This window comes from Schistocerca americana, chromosome 2 (genome assembly GCF_021461395.2).
Source record: "Schistocerca americana isolate TAMUIC-IGC-003095 chromosome 2, iqSchAmer2.1, whole genome shotgun sequence".
NCBI lineage: Eukaryota > Metazoa > Arthropoda > Insecta > Orthoptera > Acrididae > Schistocerca > Schistocerca americana.
Genome location: NC_060120.1, coordinates 975,783,561 through 975,806,735, shown reverse-complemented (window position 1 = coordinate 975,806,735; position 23,175 = coordinate 975,783,561). Strand labels below are relative to the sequence as shown.

Below are 23,175 nucleotides of genomic sequence, written 5' to 3'. Positions count from 1 at the left end.
CAACCAGTGTCGTACGGAGCAAGGACATCAGAAATATACTATCACTTATCACCGGCAAAGAGGGCATTCATGGCCAAGAGAAGTAAACTAGTACCAAATATCGGCCTCAATTTGAGGAAGAAATTTCTGAGAATGTACGTTTGGAATACAGACTGTGGGAAAACCAGAACAGAAGAGAATCGAAGAATTTGAGATGTGGTACTACAGTTTTAGACGAGTGTCGAAAATTATGTGGACTGATGAGGAACGGGGAATGTCAGCGCAGAATGGGAGAGGAAAGTAATATGTGGAAAACAAAGAGGAAGGACAGGGTGATAGGACGTGTGTTAAGACATCAGGGAATCACTTCCATGGTACTAGAGGGAGCTGTAGAGGGGAAAAACTGTAAAGGAAGACAGAGATTGGAATACATCTAGCAGATAATTGAAGACGTAGGTTACAAGTGCTACTCCGAGATGAAGAGACTGGCACAGGAGAGGAATTCGTGGTGGGTCGCATCAAACCAGTTAGAAGACTGATGACTTAACAAAAAAACAAAAAAACAAAAAAAACAAAAAAAACAAACAAAAAAACAGATGCAGCAGACTCAAAAGCTCATTCATATATTCACGATATAGGAGTTGCACTCTTTACGAGACACCCCGTTGCCTCAACGTTAAAAAAGATCCAGTGGAAAAGGACGTAAAACAAGAAGAAACACAAAACCAGAACATCTTTCGAATAGCTATAGTGATATTTGGGACCTCCCGAAACGATGAACACACAACGTGTCTCGAAATATCGGACGAACATTGTGCTTGACATGGTGAGTTGATGAAATACATCCGGTTTAAACGAAAGGGCGATAAATGAGATCAGCTTATAATAGTTCTTCGCTGACGTTGCTTCTGGACGGCTGAGTAATTAAATAAATAATTAATGAAAACGACAGCATTCCGTTACTTATTACAGCACGGTGCTGAGAATAGGCGCATTTTCTGCAACCCGCAGCACAGTTCTTGCTTAATAAACGCAAGGAAGGCAAACGCTTATTGGCAGCATTGGCTTCAGAAGCCAGACCACCTCCTCGATGGTGGTATTGAAATATTACAGACTCGCTCTGGGGTCTGTGCTGTTCCGTCTGTGAGGCAAAGACAATGTGTGTGTGTGTGTGTGTGTGTGTGTGTGTGTGTGTGTGTGTGTGTGTGTGTGTGTGTGTTGGGGGGTGGGTGGGTGAGTGGGATGGGGGGTGAGAAGGGGGAGGAGGATGGAGATGCTACACCGCCGCGAGGGGCAATTCCGCTTGAGTGCCGCCGAGGGATTGCGTGGTTGACGAAGTCGCTACGCGAGACTACCTATCTCTTCCAGATGTGTATGTCTTTTCCATTCCTGAAGATTGAATTCACTCTTAAGAACAGTTCAGGCGGTCAGCATTTTGAGAACTCTTTGACGTACCGTGCACTCGATAAGAAAATGAAGATAAGAACTCCACGATGGATAAAATAGCACAAGTTCGCTTGAATGAAGTGTAGCCGACGATATATCTAGAGACAAAAAAAATGGAGGAAATAGTTCCCACCCCTACGTGATAATCTAAGCAGCCCCCTTAGATTGTTTGCAGATGACGCTGTAATTTACCTTCTAGTAAAATCATCAGACCATCAATTCCAATTACAAAATGATCTAGAGAGAATTTCTGTATGGTGCGAAAAGTGGCAATTAGCACTAAACAAAGAAAAGTGCGAGGTCATCCACATGGGCATTAAAAGAAATCCGATAAATTTTAGGTAAGGGCTGTCAATTCGGCTAAATGCCTAGGAATTACAATTACGAACAACTTAAGTTGGAAAGATGCATTTACTTATTAAAGTAGTCCGGATATATTTAGCAACAAAAAGGTAACGTATCTGCTCGGTTTACTGTCGAACTGCTCGAACGGCTACAACTGAGTGGCAACGGGTGAGCAGTTTTACTACAGGCCTGTTTCTTCTCTTTGCTGGATCCCTAAGTTGGCTGCAACCTTCGGGAGAAGGGTGCTTCGAAACGCTATCCAGTCATCCGGATTCAAAAGTTCCCAGTTGTTCCACGGTTTCACCATCAGTATTCAATAAATAACTGCCGTGTTGCTACATGACAGTGCTGACCATCTGACTTCAGGCCAGTAGTTATATAAAGCTTCTTCAACTCTGGCCACAGTTAGTACGCCATCGCATGTCGAGTAGCCCGCTAAATCATCTTATAATGATACACCAGTTGCGCGGGAAACATAGCAATCAATATTCGCGCACTTTTATTTTCTCCAAGGAGTGTAATCATCGAGTGGCATGGCATTGAATATGGCATATCTGGGAAAAATCGTGGGCTCTCTTGTCACCTCACTGAGGCCCTTTATCTATCTAAACAGCAAAGCGACGGAACAACACGGACCAAACTTAGGACTGAAATATCTCGCTATCTCAAATGCCAAATATTGCAGTGCAGCTGGCCCACTGCTAAGAGTATATTGCAGGTCTCCGTGAGGGAAGCCACATAAGTCAGTGGGAAGCACTGACAAGTACCGCTGGATGGCTTTGGCTAACTGATATTAGAGTTCTGAACTTCATGCACAATAATTAATACAAAAAATTACAAAAATCCTGTCGCCATGTTGTCTCCTTGTTATGTCATCAATCTAGAACAGCAAATGTGTTTTAGATGTGTCATTTCAAATCTTATAGAAGTCTTAACTTTTATTTTTAGATCTGAAGACCACTGTTTGAGTCCATCGAAACTAGTAACGTTTAAAGATAACTATGATGTGTGGGGAAAGATTAATAAAAAATTAACTAATTTTGTCCAACGTAGTTTTATTATACAGGGTGTTTTTGCTAAATACGACGAAACTGCAGGAACTAGTCCGTCAAAGGAGAAGGAGCATGCCGAATTCAGAAGAACGCAAAATCCCCAAGACTGGCTAAGTTTCACGGAAGTTCGAAATTTAGTGCGGACGTCAGTGCGAGATGCTTTTGATAGTTTCCACAATGAAATATTGTATCAAAATATAGTATAAAACGCAAAGAGATTCTGGTCCTATGTAAAGTACACCAGTGGAAAAAAAAAAAAAAAAACAGTCGATACCGTCACAGCGCGACAGCGATGGAAATCTTACCGATGATGGTGCCACCAAAGCGGAGTTACTAAATAGAGTTTCCCGTAATTCCTTCACGAAAGAAGACGAAGTAAATATCCCAGAATTCGAAACCAGAACAGTTGTTAGCATGAGTGACATAAAAGTAGATATCGTAGATGCTGCGAAACAACTCAGATCACTTAAGAAAGGCAAATCTTCCGGTCCAGATGGTATACCAGTCAATTTCCTCTCAGAGTATGCAGACACAACAGCGCCTTTCTTAGCAATCGTATACAATCGCTCACTTGACGAAAGGTCTGTTCCTAAAGACTCGAACGTAGCATAGGTCACACCAAAATTCAAGAAAGGAAATAGGAGTAACCCATTGAATTACAGACCCGTATCACTGACCTCAATTTGCAGTAGGATTTTGGGGCATATACTGTACTCGAACATTATCAATTACCTCGAAGAAAATGGCTTATTGATACATAACCAACACGGATTCAGAAAATATCGTTCTTGTACAACACAGCTAGCTTTTTTATTCCCATGAAGTAATGAGTGCTGTCGACAATGAATCTCAGATCGATTCTAAATTCCTAGATTTCCAGAATCTTTTGATACCGTTCCTCACAAGCGACTATTAATGAAACTGCGTGCATGTGGAGTATCGTCTTAAGTTGCGTGAGTGGATTCGTGATATCCTCTCAGAGAGGTCACAGTTCGTAGTGATAGACGGTAAATCGTCGAGTAGAACAGAAGTGATATCTGGCGTTTTGCAAGGTAGTGTCTTAGGCCCTCTGCTATTCCTGATTTATATAAATGAACTACGTGATAATCTAAGCAGCCCCCTTAGATGGTTTGCAGATGACGCTGTAATTTACCGTCTAGTAAAATCATCAGACCATCAATTCCAATTACAAAATGATCTAGAGAGAATTTCTGTATGGTGCGAAAAGTGGCAATTAGCACTAAACAAAGAAAAGTGCGAGGTCATCCACATGGGCATTAAATTTTAGGTAAGGGCTGTCAATTCGGCTAAATGCCTAGGAATTACAATTACGAACAACTTAAGTTGGAAAGACCACATAGATAATATTGTGGAGAAGGCGAAACAAAGGCTTCGCTTTGTTGGCAGAACACTTAGAAGATGCGACAAACCCACTAAAGAGACAGCCTACATTACACTTGTCCGTTCTATGCTGGAATATTGGTGCGCGGTGTGCGTTCCTCACCAGGTAAGATTGACGGAGGACATCGAAAAAGTGCAAAGAAGGGCAGCTCGTTTCGTGTTATCGCTCAATAGGGGTGAAAGTGTCACTGATATGATATGGGAGTTGGGGTGGCAGTCGCTGAAACAAAAGCGGTTTTCTTTGCGGCGAGATCTATTTACGAAATTTGAATCACCAACTTTCTCTTCCGAATGCGTAAATATTTTGTTGACATCCACCTACGTAGGGAGAAATGATCATCATAATAAAATAAGAGATATCAGAGCTCGAACGGAAAGATTTAGGTGTTCCTTTCTTCCAAGCGTCATTCGAGAGTGGAATGTCACCCTCTGCCACGCACTTAAGTGTGAATTGCAGAGTAACCTGTAGATGTAGATGCAGAAATGGTCGTGTGTTTTGGGACCATTGCTTTTCACAATATATATAAATGACCTAGTAGATAGTGTCGGAAGTTCCATGCGGCTTTTCGCGGATGATGCTGTAGTATACAGAGAAGTTGCAGCATTAGAAAATTGTAGCGAAATCCAGGAAGATCTGAAGCGGATAGGCTCTTGCTGCAGGGAGTGGCAACTGACCCTTAACATAGGCAAATGTAATGTATTGCGAATACATAGAAAGAAGGATCCTTTACTGTATGATTATATGCTAGCGGAACAAACACTGGTAGCAGTTACTTCTGTAAAATACCTGGGAGTATGCGTGCGGAACGATTTGAAGTGGAATGATCATATAAAATTAATTGTTGGTAAGGCGGGTACCAGGTTGAGATTCATTGGGAGAGTCCTTAGAAAATGTAGTTCATCAACAAAGGAGGTGGCTTACAAAACACTCGTTCGACCTATACTTGAGTATTGCTCATCAGTGTGTGATCCGTACCAGATCGGGTTGACGGAGGAGATAGAGAAGATCCAAAGAAGAGCGGCGCGTTTCGTCACAGGGTTATTTGGTAAGCGTGATAGCGTTACGGAGATGTTTAGCAAAGTCAAGTGGCAGACTCTGCAAGAGAGGCGCTCTGCATCGCGGTGTAGCTTGCTCGCCAGGTTTCGAGAGGGTGCGTTTCTTGATGAGGTATCGAATATATTGCTTCCCCCAACTTACACCTCCCGAGGAGATCACGAATGTAAAATTAGAGAGATTAGAGCGCGCACGGAGGCTTTCAGACAGTCGTTCTTCCCACGAACCATACGCGACTGGAACAGGAAAGGGAGGTAATGACAGTATGACAGTGGCACGTAAAGTGCCCTCCGCCACACACCGTTGGGTGGCTTGCGGAGTATAAATGTAGATGTAGATGTATTAACCTAAGACCGGAAATGCGTTGGCAGGTATGTACAGCTACTTGAGGTGGAGATAAAATATCTTTGACATTCTAGGTGTCAGTGATGGAAACCACACATGATAAGAAACCAGGCAAGTAGGAATGTTCTGTCTGTAGCATTGTTATAGCTTCACACCCAAATGAGCAGTAGTGGTGTCCATAATGGTGGCGCAGTCACACGTCGGTACTTGGGGGCGTTCGCATCACTGCTGTTGACGACTCTCTTCGCTCATGGACAGCATTACTCCTGACAGTGGAAGTAAAGACAGCACATTCCCACTTGCCTCGTGTGTTTTCATGTGTGCTTTCAATCATTGAAACCTGCACTGTCAGATATCTTTTATCTCCAAATTCATGTTAGAGTACCTCCGTTGGAACACATTTCCGATTCTATGCCCATATGATCTTTTTTGCTGCTTATCCTCTCAGGGTTTATTTTCTGCAGTGTGTCCATGCTTAGCAAAATCAACCTGTAGTGGGGAGACCTGTGCCACATTTTATTCAGATTGGAGATGATCAGTTAGGAACTACTGGTCCTCTTGGTGTGGAATGGTTCCTTCAGAAGTTTGTACTGCTCGTGACACGTTGGTCAGTTAACGACGTCTGTACTCTTGGTGACACTGTAACTTGAGCGTGACAGTCGTTGTGTGTGTGTGTGAGCAGGTACTCTCACGACGTGGACAAGACGATGGTGCAGCTGCGGATCGAGACGCCTTCCGGCCGTCCTCTGGGCGCCATCAACTGGTACGCCGTGCACCCCACCTCCATGAACAACACCAACACGCTCGTCTCCAGCGACAACGTCGGCTACGCCGCCATACTCCTGGAGAAGCAGTTCAACGGCGGGGCCATGCCTGGCAAGGTGAGATAGCACGTCTGCTTAATTCAGGGTGGTGGACCACTGGAGCGCGTGGCACTACTCGCACCATCGCGATCTCTGCGACGTCCGCAATGGAATAGCGTGAGCCAGGCTGCATTCGCGGTCCGACCATGTGTTCTTAAAGAATCGTGGCGACGCTCTGTTTACCCTTCCTGTAGTCAACCCACTAATCCATCGACACTCAACAAGCTCCAGCCAACCTGACGAGTCGCTCTGCATTTCCAGGACGCCTCTGGCCAACCACCTTTAGATTCAAATGGTTCAAATGGCTCTGAGCACTATGGGACTTAACATCTGAGGTCATAAGTCGCCTAGAACGTAGAACTACTTAAACCTCACTGACCTAAGGACATCACACACATCCATGCCCGAGGCAGGATTCGAACCTGCAACCGTAGTGGTCGCGCGGTTCCAGACTGTAGCGCGTAGAACCGCTTGGCCAACCGGCCGGCATCGAGTTTGGTACCAACAGCGTTTAGTTGAAAGCTGAACGTCACTACCACTCCTGTTATGCCCAGAAACAACAGTATTTTACGTCTTTTGGCCCCATCCTTAGTAATTTTGTAATTGTGAGTTGCTGTAATAGCGCCTTAATCTGTGGAAACCCACTGACGTTGCAGTTCTAGGAGCAAGTATCAAGCTTGCTGCCTCTGCTTAGACGTACTTCTTCATGACCATCTTCTGCTGTGGCGCCTTACAACAGCTTCTAGGGTGTGGATGGAGTTATCAGATCAGTTAATTCTCTGAAGTGGGACAGCTGCCTAGAGCGTGTGCAATTTGCAGGGCTCTAGAGCTACTATTCAGCACCGGTAACCTAGAGGCTACATTTTCGCCTGCTCTCTGCACTGTATCTCTGAATTCCTGAGTGCCTTTGATGGCTCGCAACAGCCTTAAGCGTAACAATGTACAAGTCATTAAGTCGTCAATATATGACACACTACAGAATACTCAGTACAACATTAAAACAGTAGGAATATAACGAATGCCGAACGTTAACCTCAGGGCAGTGGACAGTTGATACCGATACTGCGCTGTGAGCCTGGAACAAGGTTTCTCTCTTTGAGCAACGGGAATTACGTATGGACGCGACCGAAGGTATCAGTACATGTAGAGTCCTCAAAGCTTCGTTCCTAACCTGCAGCTGGTGGCAGAGATCGTTTCGACCCGAACATTATTGCGATGCACAAATACTGCGTTAATGAATGAAACGAAAGAGTGTCTCATTAAAGGAGTAGCGTAGCACTTCTTAATATTACGCCAAGCTGCGCGAACACTGGAACGACCTCACCATAATCCTCGTAGTTTACAGCATGGAAATGGCCATCGGAAGGTAACCTCAATTCATAAGAAAACTTGACCTCATATTTTAAGGAGAAAAAGGCACAGTTGCAAGATAACACCCCAAGTAATAGATGCCGCACGAAAATTCTGGCCATAATTCTGACACTACATAGCTGCGACATTCTGAAGGTACAGCTTAACAAACATGGATGCGCACCGGTTGCTCATCACTCGCTCCGACCTGCAGTGGCGGATTAATGGCCGAGTGCGATGCACTGTACAATGGAGTGAGTAAGAGGCTTATGAAATACTGTTTTGACACTGGTAACAGGCTTCGTTCATTGTGTCGGAGTGCTTCGTTTCTAACCTGCAGCTGGTGGCAGAGATCGTTTCGCTCCGAACATTATTGTGTTGCGATTCACAAACGCTTCGTAAATGAATGAAACGAAAGAGTGTCTCATTAAAGGAGTAGCATAGCACTTCTTAATCATTAACATCGCAGCTGTCCGTTACTTAATTTGTATTCTAAAGCTGGCACTGTTAAAATGAAGCACGACTGCAGGAGATGCGCTATTCTTCAACGTGATTCGCATGTTTAAATTGTAAGTCGAAAGTCACTACCTCCATTTCATAACAATTCTTCAGCTGCTTAGGTTTATTCATTTTAGTTTTGCAGCGTATATATAACTGCACAATATCAATACGAGAATAGTATTACATAATACTGAACGAATATGGGGGTGAGGCTGACATATTACGTACCGATTTTCGTGATCAAGATATCTAAATACATTGGGCAGATGTTCCAGTGACACCGCTCCCCCTCCCCCTCCCCTTCTTTTCCTCTTCCCTCTCCTTACGCGTCCTATACGAATGAGAGGACTCTGGTTGTCAGTCTGCAGTAGTCTTCACGCTCGGGCATTAGGCGGCTGTAATTGGCTGGAGTGTGTGACAAACAATAGGTGCGTGCTAAAGTTCAAAAGCTGTACTATCAGGTCATTACTGCACGCTATCAGAATTATCGCCCAAATCTTCGCGCGCGATCGATTACTGGGGCTCATTTCTTGTAAATGTACTTGTCTTATCCCTAAAATATGAGGTTAGTACGCAGCGTCCCCAGACAGACAACATAAGCATCGAATTCAGCAAATGGAAATACGTCATCAGAAAACCGGAAACAGAGTGCCTTTGCCTTGTTTTCAACGGGGCCAACTTCATCCCAATTCTGCCGCACGGGAGAGTCGTTTGTTGGCCAACTATGTTTCCAAGTATCACCTGGCAGTGAGTCGTGGTTGGGTAGCACAGTTGGTAGAGCACTTGCCCGCGAAAGGCAAAGGTCCCGAGTTCGAGTCTCGGTCCGGCACACAGTTTTAATCTGCCAGGAAGTTTCATATCAGCGCACACTCCGCTGCAGAGTGAAAATCTCATTCTGGAAACATACCCCAGGCTGTGGCTAAGCCATGTCTCCGTAATATCCTTTCTTTCAGGATTGCTAGTCCGGCGAGGTTCGCAGGAGTGCTTCTGCAAAGTTTGGAAGGTAGGATACGAGGTACTGGAGGAAGTAAAGCTGTGAGGACGGGACGTGAGTCGTGCTTGGGTAGCTCAGTTGGTAGAGCACTTGCCCGCGAAAGGCAAAGGTCCCGAGTTCGAGTCTCGGTCCGGCACACAGTTTTAATCTGCCAGGAAATTTCAGTTCACTTACTTTTTTCGCTATCTGTCTCGTTTTCATTTGACTACCCCTTATAGGTATGATACTAACGAAAGGTACGAGTGGCGGACAATGAAACAAGCAAATAATCCTTATAAACATAGGTCGGGAAACCAATGGATTTGCCGATACCACGTATATCGATGAGTCAGAACATCATGACCATCTGTTTATTAGCGTGTTGTTCCACTTTTCAAACACAGTGCAACAGAGATTCTGCTGGCAGGGATTCTACAAGCCCTTGACAGGATTTCCGAAGTATGTGGCACGAGATGACCCGAGAACTACGGGATGGTGCCAGAATGAGATTTTCACTCTGCAGCGGAGTGTGCGCTAATCTGAAACTTCCTGGCAGATTAAAACTGTGTGCCGGACCGAGACTCGAACTCGGGACCTTTGCCTTTCGCGGGGAAGTGCTCTACCAATTAAGCTACCCAAGCACGACTCACGCCCCGTCCTCACAACTTTACTTCTGCCAGTACCTCGTCTCCTACCTTCTAAACTTTACAGAAGCTCTTCTGCGAAACTTGCAGAACTAGCACTCCTGAAAGAAAGGATATTGCGGAGACATAGCGTAGCCACAGCCTAGGAGATGTTTCCAGAATGAGATTTTCACTCAGCAGCGGAGTGTGCGCTGATATGAAACTTCCTGGCAGATTAAAACTGTGTGCCGAACCGAGACTCGAACTCGGGACCGTTGCCTTTCGCGGGCAAGTGCTCTACCAAGGTAGGAGACGAGGTACTGACAGAAGTAAAGCTGTGAGGACGGGGCGTGAGTCGTGCTTGGGTAGCTCCGTTGGTAGAGCACTTGCCCGCGAAAGGCAAAGGTCCCGAGTTCGAGTCTCGGTCCGGCACAGAGTTTTAGTCTGCCAGGAAGTTACGGGAAGGTGGTTTACGGGCACGCAGCTGGCGCCAGATATGTATTGCAATGGGTACAGATCAGGCACATTTGCTGGGCAAGACATCAGTGTGAGTTCACTATAATGCCCCTCAAACATCGTAGCACGATTCTGACTTTGCAATACGCACAGGTATCCTGCTGCAACAGGTCATAGCCGCAGGTGGAGACTTCAAGCATGAAGCGATGCAGGTGGTCCGCAATAATCTTCACATAGTTCGCTGCCTTCATGATGGTGGTAATCTATACCACCACAGATCCAATGGAAGCCCAACTCAGTGTACCGCATACCATAATTCTGCCCTCACTGGCCTGCATGTTTCTTGTAGCCATTCACCTGAATGACGGCGTGTAAGGACCCACTAACGACCTGCAGGTACAAGAAATGCGATTCATTTCACAGGCGACGAGTTACAATTTATCCACGGAAAAACCTCACTGATACTTTACTCAGTGCAGTCATAACAGACGCGGTCGTTCGATTAACACAGCAACACGTATGGATCGTGTGATGTGGAGCTCTATGTTCAACAATGGCCTTTGAACGCTGTGTTCCGAAACACTTGTGCCTACACCACCATTTTACTCTGTCGTCAGATTTGCCACAGATCGCTGCCCGTCCTGGATTTCACAGTGGGGGATCCTCCGACCTCTACGTTTTGTGGTCAGACGTGGTCGCCCAATACCATGCTGCCGGCTCGTTATTTCACGATCCTTCAACCAATTTCCATAGATGCTCATGGCAGTAGTGCTCAAAAAGGTGACCAGCTTTTCCATTTTAGAGATTCTCGTTTTCAGCTGCAGCGCCACATCAATGTGCCCTTTGATAAAATCGCTTACATCAGTGGATTTCCGCATTTTCGGCCCATATCTTCGCTATAATGACTGGCGATTTGTTTCTCTTCCGTTTACATTCTTTCCTTACTGCGTCACGTGCCCGCAACACCAATAGGAGGCATTCACCCTCGCTGTGGGCAGTGGTCATAATGTTTTAGCTCACCAGTGTATGCACAAGGTGCAGTCATGCCAATTTTGTTACACTGTTAATGCTTAAGGCTACAATTTGGATCATTGTGAAAGCATGCATATGTGGTACATGCAAGGTGGTGCATTGGCTCACTTTCATTTGGATGTTCGAGAATACGTAGCGCAAATCTTTGACAGGTTTAATAGTCGTGGCTCTCCAATACCTTGGCCTCCCAGGGCCTTAGACGTGAACCCGTTGGAATTTTTTTTGTGTGGGGATTGCGTCGGTGAACTCTGGGAACGCATTAAGGATGGTTTTCAATGCATTCGGAACAAGCCTGGACTTCTCGAACGTACGCTACTGGCCACTAAAATTGCTACACCACGAAGATGAAGTGCTACAGACGCGAAATTTAACCAACAGGAAGAAGATGCTGTGACATGCAAATGATTAGCTTTTCAGAGCATTCACACAAGGTTGGCGCCGGTGGCGACACCTACAACTTGCTGACGTGACGAAAGTTTCCAACCGATTTCTCATACACAAACAGCAGTTGACCGGCGTTGTCTGGTGAAACGTTGTTGTGATGCCTCGTGTAAGGAGGAGAAATGCGTACCATCACGTTTCTGACTTTGATAAAGGTCGGATTGTAGCCTATCGTGATTGCAGTTTATCGTATGGCGACATTGCTGCTCGCGTTGGTCGAGATACAATGACTGTTAGCAGAATATGCAATCGGTGAGTTCAGGATGGTAATACGGAACGCCGTGCTGGATCCCAACGGCCTCGTATCACTAGCAGTCGAGATGACAGGCATCTTACCCGCATGGTTGTAACGGATCGTGCAGTCACTTCTCGATCCCTGAGTCAACAGATGAGGACGTTTGCACGACGACAACCATCTGCACGAACAGTTCGACGACGTCTACAGCAGCACGGACTATCAGCTCGGAGGCCATGGCTGCGATTACCCTTGACGCTGCATCACACACAGGAGCGCCTGCGATGTGTACTCAACGACGAACCTGGGTGCACGAATGGCAAAACGTCATTTTTTCGGATGAATCCAGGTTCTGTTTATAGCATCACGATGGTCGCATCCGTGTTTGGCGACATCGCGGTGAACGCACATTGGAAGCGTGTATTCGTCATCGCCATACTGGCGTATCACCCGGTGTGATGGTATAGGGTGCCATTGGTTACACGTCTCGGTCATCTCTTGTTCGCATTGACGGCACTTTGATCAGTGGACGTTACATTTCAGATGTGTTACGACCCGTGGCTCTACCCTTCATTCGATCAATGCGAAACCTTACATTTCAGCAGGATAATGCACGACCGCATGTTGCAGGTCCTGTACGGGCCTTTCTGGATACAGAAAATGTTCGACTGCTGCCCTGGCCAGCACATTCTCCAGATCTCTCACCAATTGGAAACGTCTGGTCAATGGTGGCCGAGCAACTGGCTCGTCACAATACGCCAGTCACTACTCTTGATGAACTGTGGTATCGTGTTGAAGCTGCATGGGCAGCTGTACCTGTACACGCCATCCAAGCTGTGTTTGACTCAATTCCCAGGCGTATCAAGGCCGTTATTAAGGCCAGAGGTGGTTGTTCTGGGTACTGATTTCTCAGGATCTATTCACCCAAATTGCGTGAAAAGGTAATCACATGTCAGTTCTAGTAAAATATATTTGTCCAATGAATACCCGTTTATCATCTGCATTTCTTCTTGGTGTAGCAATTTTAATGGCCAGTAGTGCATAAGGGGTGTTCAAAAAGAAACGATCCAGAGTCTGGACTGCGCAAACCGATGACAGGAGGGTAATATCGTGGCGTGTGTCACGAGGTGTGGTTTCGACCAGAGCATGGAAGTTCACAGCCCGTCGCTAGAGGTCACTTGTGCACTTCACGTGACTATACAGAGCCAGCAGCAGCATGCATCGATCGTCCAACGCTGCCAGTCGCATTGCAAACAGTGATATGGAGTGTCAAAAGAACAGCAGAGAGGTGTTGTTCGTTTTCTGACAGCGGAGGGAGTAGGAGGAATGGACATTCATCGGCGAATATCAAAAGTGTACGGCATGTTCCCTGCAGGGGTCAAGGAATGGCACAAGCGCTTCGGGACAGGACAGTTGTCCTTAGCCGATCATGCACAGTCTGGAGTATCACATTGCATTACCAGTGACATCGTCCGGCTGATGGATATAGTCATTACCGAGGAAGGCCGAGTGACTGTGAATGCCATAGCCACCGTGGTCGGATCGGGCGTCTGAAGTGTTCACACCATAACGAACGAACGACTGCACATGCGCAAAGTCTGTGCCCAGTGGGTACCCCACAGTCTTCAACCACACCAGAAAGAATGTCGAATGGCCCACTACCTTGTTCATCTGCAGCACTATGCTCGGGAAAAGAGTACGTTCCTGGCACGAGTGGTGGCTGGAGAGGAGTCATGGTGTCCACTTCGAACCAAAACGACAAAGTCTCCAGTGGAAGCATCCTGGGTCACCACCACCAAAAAAATCCAAGGCCAGCTGCACGAGTGCAGGAAAGGTTATGCTGACGTTCTTCTTTGACCAAAATGGCCCCATTCTGATTCACTTCCTGTAGCGTTACTCGCAAACCTTGACCACCCTTCGCCAAACAATCAAATCAAAGCAACAAGGCAAACTCACCTGTGGGGTCATTCTGCTCCATATCAATGTAAAGCCTCATACAGTCAACACAGTCGCAGCACTCCTGCAGAAATTCAAATGGGAGGTTCTCGGCCATCTTCCATGGAGTCCGGACCTCTCTCCCTGTGGGTACGCCATTTTTGGTCAACTTAAAAAGGCTCTTAGGGGCCAACGATTCACACCGGACGACGACGTCCAGCTGTACGTGCGGAACTGGTTAACATCGCAGCCCCGGGAATTTTATGAGACAGCTACAAAATGGCTCTGAGCAATATGTGACTTAAATACTGAGGTCATCAGTCCCCTAGAACTTATAACTACTTAAACCTAACTAACCTACAGACATCACACACATCCATGCCTGAGGCAGGATTCGAACCTGCGACCGTAACAGTCACACAGTTCCAGACTGTAGCCCCTAGAACCTCTCGGCCACACCGGCCGGCTATGAGACAGCCATTCACCGCCTTGTGTCACAGTGAGGAAAGTGTCTCAATAGCCAGGGTCAATACTTCTAACATACAGGTGCTGGTGTCTGTAATTATGCCTCCGGCTCTTTTCTTTTTGAACGCCCCTTATATATGGATATCGATAAGGAAACATGCTGAAGCGTGCCTTCACGTGAACGGTGGTCATATTGAACACTTGCTCTAATGTGCTTGACCTGAAGTTCATACGAGTATCTGCAGTATAGATCCTCAGGCAATCTGTCACAATGTGTTCATGGTTCAAATTGGTTCAAATGGCTCTGGGCACAATGGGATTTAACATCTGAGGTCATCAGTCACCTGGAACATAGAACTACTTAAACCTAACTAACCTAAGGACATGACAAACATTCATGCCCGAGGCAGGATTCGAACCTGCGACCGTAGCAGTCGCGCGGTTCCAGACTGAAGCGCCTAGAACCACTCGGCCATTCCGGCCGGCACAATGTGTTCATGAACTCAGTCGTAACACGTTGTATCGGTGAAACAATTGATTTCCAGACCTATGTTTATTAGGATTGTTTCACTGTGCCGTACTCGCCCCTTTCATTTGTACCTGTAACAGCGAAACTTTCTGTAGGTAAGATCGAAAGAAGAGGAGCGGGTTTCGTCACAAGTTCGTTTGGTAAATGCGGGTGCTTCGCGGAAAACCTTACCCAACACCTGTGGCAGACGTGTGCGACAATCCTGATAGTGTACGTTTCTATAAGAGTCAGTCAGTATATTGCTTCCTTCTGCGTATATCTCACGAAAATCTCATGTAGGGAAACTTAGAGAGACTCGAGGTCACGTGAAGGCTTACCAAAAAACATTATTCGCGTGTACCATTCGTTACTGGGACAGCAAAGGGGAAGTGTGTGACGGTGGTATACAAAGTACCCTCGGCCACACACCATAAAGTGGAGTGTAGATATAATTGTTTAAAACAGTGTAGATGTAGTAGTTTAAAACAGTGCAGGGTGTTAGGGGTACAACTGCAGATATTGTGATCGTTGATACCTTGCTATGAAACCGTTTCAGTGCGTTTATTCTTATTTGCGTCTAACAGTCTTCCCGGAGAAACATCACATGAATTACGACCTCATGTCATCCCCACGTCGCAATTACACTACTAACCGGACGATGTCTGTCAGTATAGATTGACCGTTTTGCGTCAACACCTGACCTGCTGCCATGGGAAAATAAGTACAGGGCTATTACAAATGATTGAAGCGATTTCATAAATTCACTGTAGCTCCATTCATTGACATATGGTCACGACACGATACAGATACGTAGAAAAACTCATAAACTTCAGGTTTCTGCCGCCAGAGCGCTCGAGAGCGCAGTGAGACAAAATGGCGACAGGAGCCGAGAAAGCGTATGTCGTGCTTGAAATGCACTCACATCAGTCACTCATAACAGTGCAACGACACTTCAGGACGAAGTTCAACAAAGAGCCACCAACTGCTAACTCCATTCGGCGATGGTATGCGCAGTTTAAAGCTTCTGGATGCCTCTGTAAGGGGAAACAACGGGTCGGCCTGCAGTGAGCGAAGAAACGGTTGAGCGCGTGCGGGTAAGTTTCACGCGTAGCCCGTGGAAGTCGACGAATAAAGCAAGTAGGGAGCTAAACGTACCACAGCCAACGGTTTGGAAAATCTTACGGAGAAGGCTAAAGCAGAAGCCTTACCGCTTACAATTGCTACAAGCCCTGACACCCGATGACAAAGTCAAACGCTTTGAATTTTCGGCGCGGTTGCAACAGCTCATGGAAGGATGCGTTCAGTGCGAAACTTGTTTTCAGTGATGAAGCAACATTTTTTTTAATGGTGAAGTGAACAGACACAATGTGCGAATCTGGGCGGTAGAGAATCCTCACGCATTCGTGCAGCAAATTCACAATTCACCAAAAGTTAACGTGTTTTGTGCAATCTCACGGTTTAAAGTTTACGGCCCCTTTTTCTTCTGCGAAAAAAACGTTACAGGACGCGTGTATCTGGACATGCTGGAAAATTGGCTCATGCCACAACTGGAGACCGACAGCGCCGACTTCATCTTTCAACAGGATGGTGCTCGACTGCACTTCCATCATGATGTTTGGCATTTCTTAAACAGGAGATTGGAAAACCGATGGATCGGTCGTGGTGGAGATCATGATCAGCAATTCATGTCATGGCCTCTACGCTCTCCCGACTTAACCCCATGCGATTTCTTTCTGTGGGGTTATGTGAAAGATTCAGTGTTTAAATATCTTGTACCAAGAAACGTGCCAGAACTGCGAGCTCGCATCAACGATGCTTTCGAACTCATTGATGGGGACGTGCTGCGCCGAGTGTGGGAGGAACTTGATTATCGGCTTGATGTCTGCGGAATCACTAAAGGGGCACATATGTAACATTTGTGAATGCCTAAAAAAACTTTTTGAGTTTTTGTATGTGTGTGCAAAGCATTGTGAAAATATCTCAAATAATAAAGTTATTGTAGAGCTCTGAAATCGCTTCAATCATTTGTAATGACCCTGTATTAATGGCTTGCTCTTGCCGCATGTAGTTGGAGGTACAGTACTAATCAACCTAAAAACATACTACATCTAATAAAACTCCATTAATACAGGCCTTGAAGTCTCGATGGTATCGAGCGACCGCCGTATCATCCTCGGCCCATAGGTGTCACTGGATGCGGATGTGTACGGGTACCTGGTCAGCACACCGGACTCCCGGCCATTGTCAGTTTACGAGGCGGGAGCCGTTATTTTTCGGCCAAGCAGCTCCTCAGTTAACCTCGCAAGGACTGAGCGGAGCCCGCTTACCAACAGCGGTCGGTAGACCATGACGGTCACCAGTTCAAGTGTTAGCCAAATCCGACAGCGTTTAACTGGGGTGATCTGCCGTGAACAGGTGGTATCACTGCGGCAAGGAATTTGGCAATACTCCCCATGGCTATAATAACTACTCTGCTTATGAAGTAAACAGTGACGTAATGTTGTTCAGTACACTGTCCTCAGTCACCAATAAAAATATCTGCACTCATATCCCTAACACCTCATAAATTTCACGATGTAGCGAACCCGAAACAAGTGCTGAATCAACGGAGGCGCTATTCGGTTTTTCCGTGAAGGGCTGGAAGAGAAACGTACAAGGGATAATTTATTACCGCAGAGTCAATCCAGCTAACGATTACGGAGAACACTGAAATGAAGTTTCAGCATGGGGGGAGCACATCATGGTCGTGCATCGTCAGTTTGCCAATAAATTTTAAATTACACCGTTCCATTGTGAGGTGCTGAATACGAGGGTAGACACACCGGATCAAAAATTGAGGTCGTGTGCAGAAGGGGCGTAATGGAAAGACCGCAGTGGTGGCAGTGCGACGTTTCCTCCGCCAGTGAGTGTTATTTCAACTCCCGCGGCGGTAGCTGAGAAATGCTGCAAGTCGAGAGGTGGAGGAAGAACCTAATGCGTCGGAAGGCACGGTTGGCAAGTTCGTTCTCTGTCAGAGGATTCATGACCGTACATTCTGTGTGCAGCCTCAGGAACTTGTTTTCTCCGATACTACTTCACGTTTTCTGCTGTCCATCAAAATTGCAACGGCATGAAAGCGTCATGCTACAAACGTCACATAGGCGTGAAGTGTAGTACGTACTTGGATATGCAAATGATCAGCGTTCAGTGCAACCGCACAAAGTACGTAGGGATCTCATACTCAAGCTCGCAGTCCGCTTTGTGACGTGATGCGATAGCAGCGCCCCCAGCGCGTAAAGTCATAAGCACTGCGTTCGCTGACGGTTATGTTGATGAGGTAACTCACCGTCGTGCCACGCCATATAATTACGCCTCAAAACACGCGTTTTTGAGAATCTAATCATTTTGTGTTAACCGATATTCAGTAGTCGACGCTTTTTTTTTTTTACTTAGACGTTTCACAATAGCTGACTTAAATACGGGTGGCTATAATTAAAGTGTAGCTGGTGTGGGCTGTAATTATCGTATGGCAGCGAAACTTGATAGATTTTCTAATGCGTTAATGCGGAAACGATTTACGCTGGAAAAAGTTAGTTCCAATTCTGGCGACCAGGTGCAGATCTGGTGATGTGAATGCAAGAAAAACGTATAGAAATCTTCCATGTGTGATGCTTTAGGAAAGGGTCATGCGCGGAAAACATCAAAAAATGGTTCAAATGGCTCTGAGCACTATGGGACGTCTGAGGTCATCAGGCCCCTGAACTTAGAACTACTTAAACCTAACTTACCTAAGGACACCATACACATCCATGCCCGAGGCAGGATTCGAACCCGCGACCGTAGCGGTCGCGCGGTTCCAGACTGTAGCGCCCAGAACAGCTCGGCCACACCGGCCGGCGGAAAACATCAAAGAAGTGGGAAAGGCATAATGCTGATTTTTTGACGCTTACACAATTTGTTCAGTTTGAGAACCTGAGACGTCGACGAAATGCTGACGTTGACGAGAGACTGCATCCGTATAACGACATAATCAACAGTCGTTCACCGAGCGGGGTGGCGCAGTGGTTAAACACTGGACTCGCATTCGGGAGGACGACGGTTCAATCCTGCATCCGGCCATCCTGATTTAGGTTTTCCGTGATTTCCCTAAATCACTCCAGGCAAATGCCGGGATGGTTCCTCTGAAAGGGCACGGCCGACTTCCTTCCCAATCCTTCCCTAATCCGATGAGACCGATGAACACGCTGTCTGGTCTCCTTCCCCAAACCAACCAACCAACCAACCAACAGTCGATCGCATCAGTTCCGGTGGAATCTCAGCATTGCGCTCCTGTATATTGGACTTCAGATCAGGCAGAGACCGAACTTGTGCCTGGTAAACGCTTCCTTTTAGCTATCCACAGAGCCAAAAGTTATATGGATTCAGAACAAGCTATGCATCTGGAAAATATCTGAAGGGGATAACACGTTAGTAGCGTTAAGCATATCTTTCATTGGGCGAGTAACATGAGGTGTTGTCCCAACTCGTATAAATCTTTAGTTTCCACACAGTTGCACTCATGTCCCATCTCGCATAAAACACAGTTGCAATCTTACAGAACAGAAATCACTTGCTGTGTAAGGTCGTTTCGATAACGTGCAGGCCTTCTGGGTGTACTTTCTTGAACGGTCCGAGTATAAAGGCGCTTGTGAATCCACGCCACACAGTCACATACGAAGAGTGTGATAATTCTTCGTGCACAGCGCTTGGTTCAAGAGTAGCTCAAATTCGGCAGTTCTGTGTGTTCACTGCACCCTGTAGTGTGGCTCTTAGCACTATGGGACTTAACATCTATGGTCATCAGTCCCCTAGAACTAAGACCTACTCAAACCTAACTAACCTAAGGACATCACACAACACCCAGTCATCACGAGGCAGAGAAAATCCCTGACCCCGCCGGGAATCGAACCCGGGAACCCGGGCGTGGGAAGCGAGAACGCTACCGCACAACCACGAGCTGCGGACCCCTGTAGTGTAAAATGTGCCTCGTCACTCCATAGAATGTTGCTCTGCCACATGTCATCAACTTCGACCCATGCCAGAAACCGAAGAGAAAATTCAGAACATTGGTGCAGATCGCCAGGTTTCCGTTGCTGCACCATCTCGATCGGTACCCGTGCCAGTGTAATAAAGACCGCAAAACTGTCGTACTGTTTGTCGTGGAATGAACAATTCTCGTGACACTGCACGACCACTAACACTACTCGGGGCACGTACTGCACTATCAGTTACCGCAACAGTAGTCCCGTCCACAGCTCCCACCGTGATGGTACGCCTTCTTTTTCCAGGTGTCACATAATGCTGACCCGTGTTTTCAAATTTCTTTATCATCTTTTTTTAAACCATATAGTGACATGGGACCTATCCCCAGAGCTTTCGGTCGGCGATACTCTCTCAATGCAACACTGTTATTGCTACCATTCATATAAAACAGTTTCACTAACAGAGGACGGTTTTGTTTCTCGATAGCCATACTATTCCGCCACATTATGACTTACCAAATCACAGCATGGATGTTCAAATGCCTCTGAGCACTATGGGACCTAGCCGGCCGAAGTGGCCGTGCGGTTCTAGGCGCTGCAGTCTGGAACCGCGAGGCCGCTACGGTCGCAGGTTCGAATCCTGCCTCGGGCAAGGATGTGTGTTAAGTTCTAGGGGACTGATGACCTACGATGTTAAGTCCCATAGTGCTCAGAGCCATTTTGCTAGTATTACTCCTATAAACAGTAGTTCCATGCAAGCAGAATTTACGGATGACATTCCCAAGTCTCTTAGTGCTCCAATTTGTTGCTTGAAACACATGCTGAATTTAAAACAAAAAAACCGTTGTTTGGAGTGTATATTACTGAACGATGAATAGGGCTGATGTAGGAAAAACAGAAAGACAATATTTTTTTAACGGTACTAATTTACTTTCACAGTTCAGAAATGCATAATGTATATTAACAATGTATGAAAGTTGTGTATAATAAATAATGGTTTTACAAGTTGTAATATGCTTTACTCCACCACACACAGATCAGATGTCCGAGAGAGAGTCATAGTACGTCATACATTTGAATTGTCAAACAGCCGTTACAGTTCAGCTGTTGCAATATTTCCTATGGGAAGGCCGGCCGGAGTAGCCGAGCGGATCTAGGCGCTGCAGTCTGGAACCGCGAGACCGCTACGGTCACAGGTTCGAATCCTGCCTCGGACATGGATGTGTCTGATCTCCTTAGGTTAGTTAGGTTTAAGTAGTTATAAGTTCTATGGGACTAATGACCTCAGGCGTTGAGTCCCATAGTGCTCAGAGCCATTTGAACCACTACGGGACTTAACATCTGAGGTCATCAGTCGCCTAGAAATGTTCAAATGTGTGTGAAATCTTATGGAACTTAACTGCTAAGGTCATCAGTCACTAAGCTTACACACTACTTAACCTAACTTATCCTAAGGACAAACACACACACCCATGCCCGAGGGAGGACTCGAACCTCCGTCGGGACCAGCCGCACAGTCCATGACTGCAGCGCCCCAGACCGCTCGGCTAATCCCGCACGGCAGTCGCCTAGAATTTAGATTTACTTAAAGCTAACTAACCTAAGGACATCACACACATCCATGCCCGACGCAAGATTCGAACCTGCGACCGTAGCGATCGCGCGTTTCCAGACTGAAGCGCCTAGAAACGCTCGGCCACACAGGCTGGCCGGGAAGTTTTGGAATGGAGATTAAAGAATGAGCACAATTAATTTACACAGATTTATTTATATCACTGTATACCAAAGAGTGTGCCATTATTGAATGTTACAAGCATTTCTATTTCTTGAATATCACATCCGAGAGATGAACTCCCCCTGGGCGCACACATTCCAGCACAGAGATAGGAATGTTATGCACCGCTCGACCTAACGCTTCAGTAGGAATTATGCAGATTTCCTCTCGTATTATTGCTTTAAGCAGAGCAGACCGGCTTCGGCAAACAGCGCTTTCTAGGTGGCCTTCCAATAAAAACTCACGCGCTATCAAATGATCCGATTTTGGGGAGCCATCCTTGAAATGGCACGGTTACCAAACAATGGTCGCACAGCTTACATTGAAATCTGTGGCGTATGCGTCGTTGTTCCCTCACTTTGAAACGAACATTTGGCAGGAAAATAGGCCAGTTCACGTGCAACAAAACTTTCACTCATGGCAACATACCGAACAGACATTGCAGTGGTTGGGTACCCATCACCATCTAAAAAAAAGTGCGGCCCATAACAGCACTTGGTGCTGTGCAATGGACGCTATTGCAGTTCATGTAGTTTTTGCTGACACCAATAGCAAAAATTCTGTCTGCTGACAAAACCGCTGAGATGGAAGGGAGTTCCGTCAGAAATCCATAGATTGTTAGTAAATTTGTCGTTGGTGGAAGTGAGCTTCGTCCGAAATCTACAGAATGTTAGTAAAATTGTCGTCGTCGTGCGCTTTTGCTAACACGCGTTCAGCATACTGTCGACGCGATAGCAAATCATTACGTTCAAGCTGCTGAACGATCTGTAGCATGTACGGATGGAACTCTAAATTTGCATTCAGTATTCGTTGAATACTCGAACGATGCAACTGCAGATAATCTGCGTGACGTCGAACAGAACAGTGTGGGGTTCTCACGAAAGCAGCTCAGCCTCAATGTTGTCTCCCTCTCGTGCGAGCTGTTCGGGTCTCCCTTGGAGGTTCAAAAAGCAGTGCAGAGATGGTTGCTTCTGTTGGGTTGGCAGAAGAGCCAACACCGTGTTACTAGAGGAGGCCGAAATGCACGCGTTTTAGCTCACGCAGACTGGCGTGAGGAGGGAAGAACTATACTGACGGGAGGCCTCGAAAATGACAAGAAATTTGAATTCAGAAAGCGGACGTAATAAGTTTGATAACTTTAATCCATTAATGATGAACGTCGCTCTTGACGGTTCAGGATTCACAATATTATCTGTTCACAATTGATTCTAATTACTGAATATGGCACCTTGCTAGGTCGTAACAAATGTCGTAGCTGAAGGCTAAACTATCGTCTCGGCAAACGAGAGAGTATGCAGGCAGTGAACCATCGCTAGCAAAGTTGGCTGTACACCTGGGGCGAGTGCTAGGAAGTCACTCTAGAGTTGCCGTGTTGTGGCGCTTGGTCTGCAATCACT

The 23,175-nt window shown here is 46.3% G+C and overlaps 1 protein-coding gene across 1 annotated transcript in view; it reads left to right on the top strand.

Annotated features, from left to right (window-relative positions):
• LOC124596247 (neutral ceramidase-like) overlaps positions 1–23,175 on the top strand; it is a 400,578-nt gene that overhangs the window by 226,626 nt on the left and 150,777 nt on the right. The window contains exon 6 of the mRNA XM_047135314.1: positions 6,305–6,503. Within this exon, the coding sequence (XP_046991270.1) occupies positions 6,305–6,503 (199 nt within the window). The remainder of the gene's footprint in view (positions 1–6,304; positions 6,504–23,175) is intronic.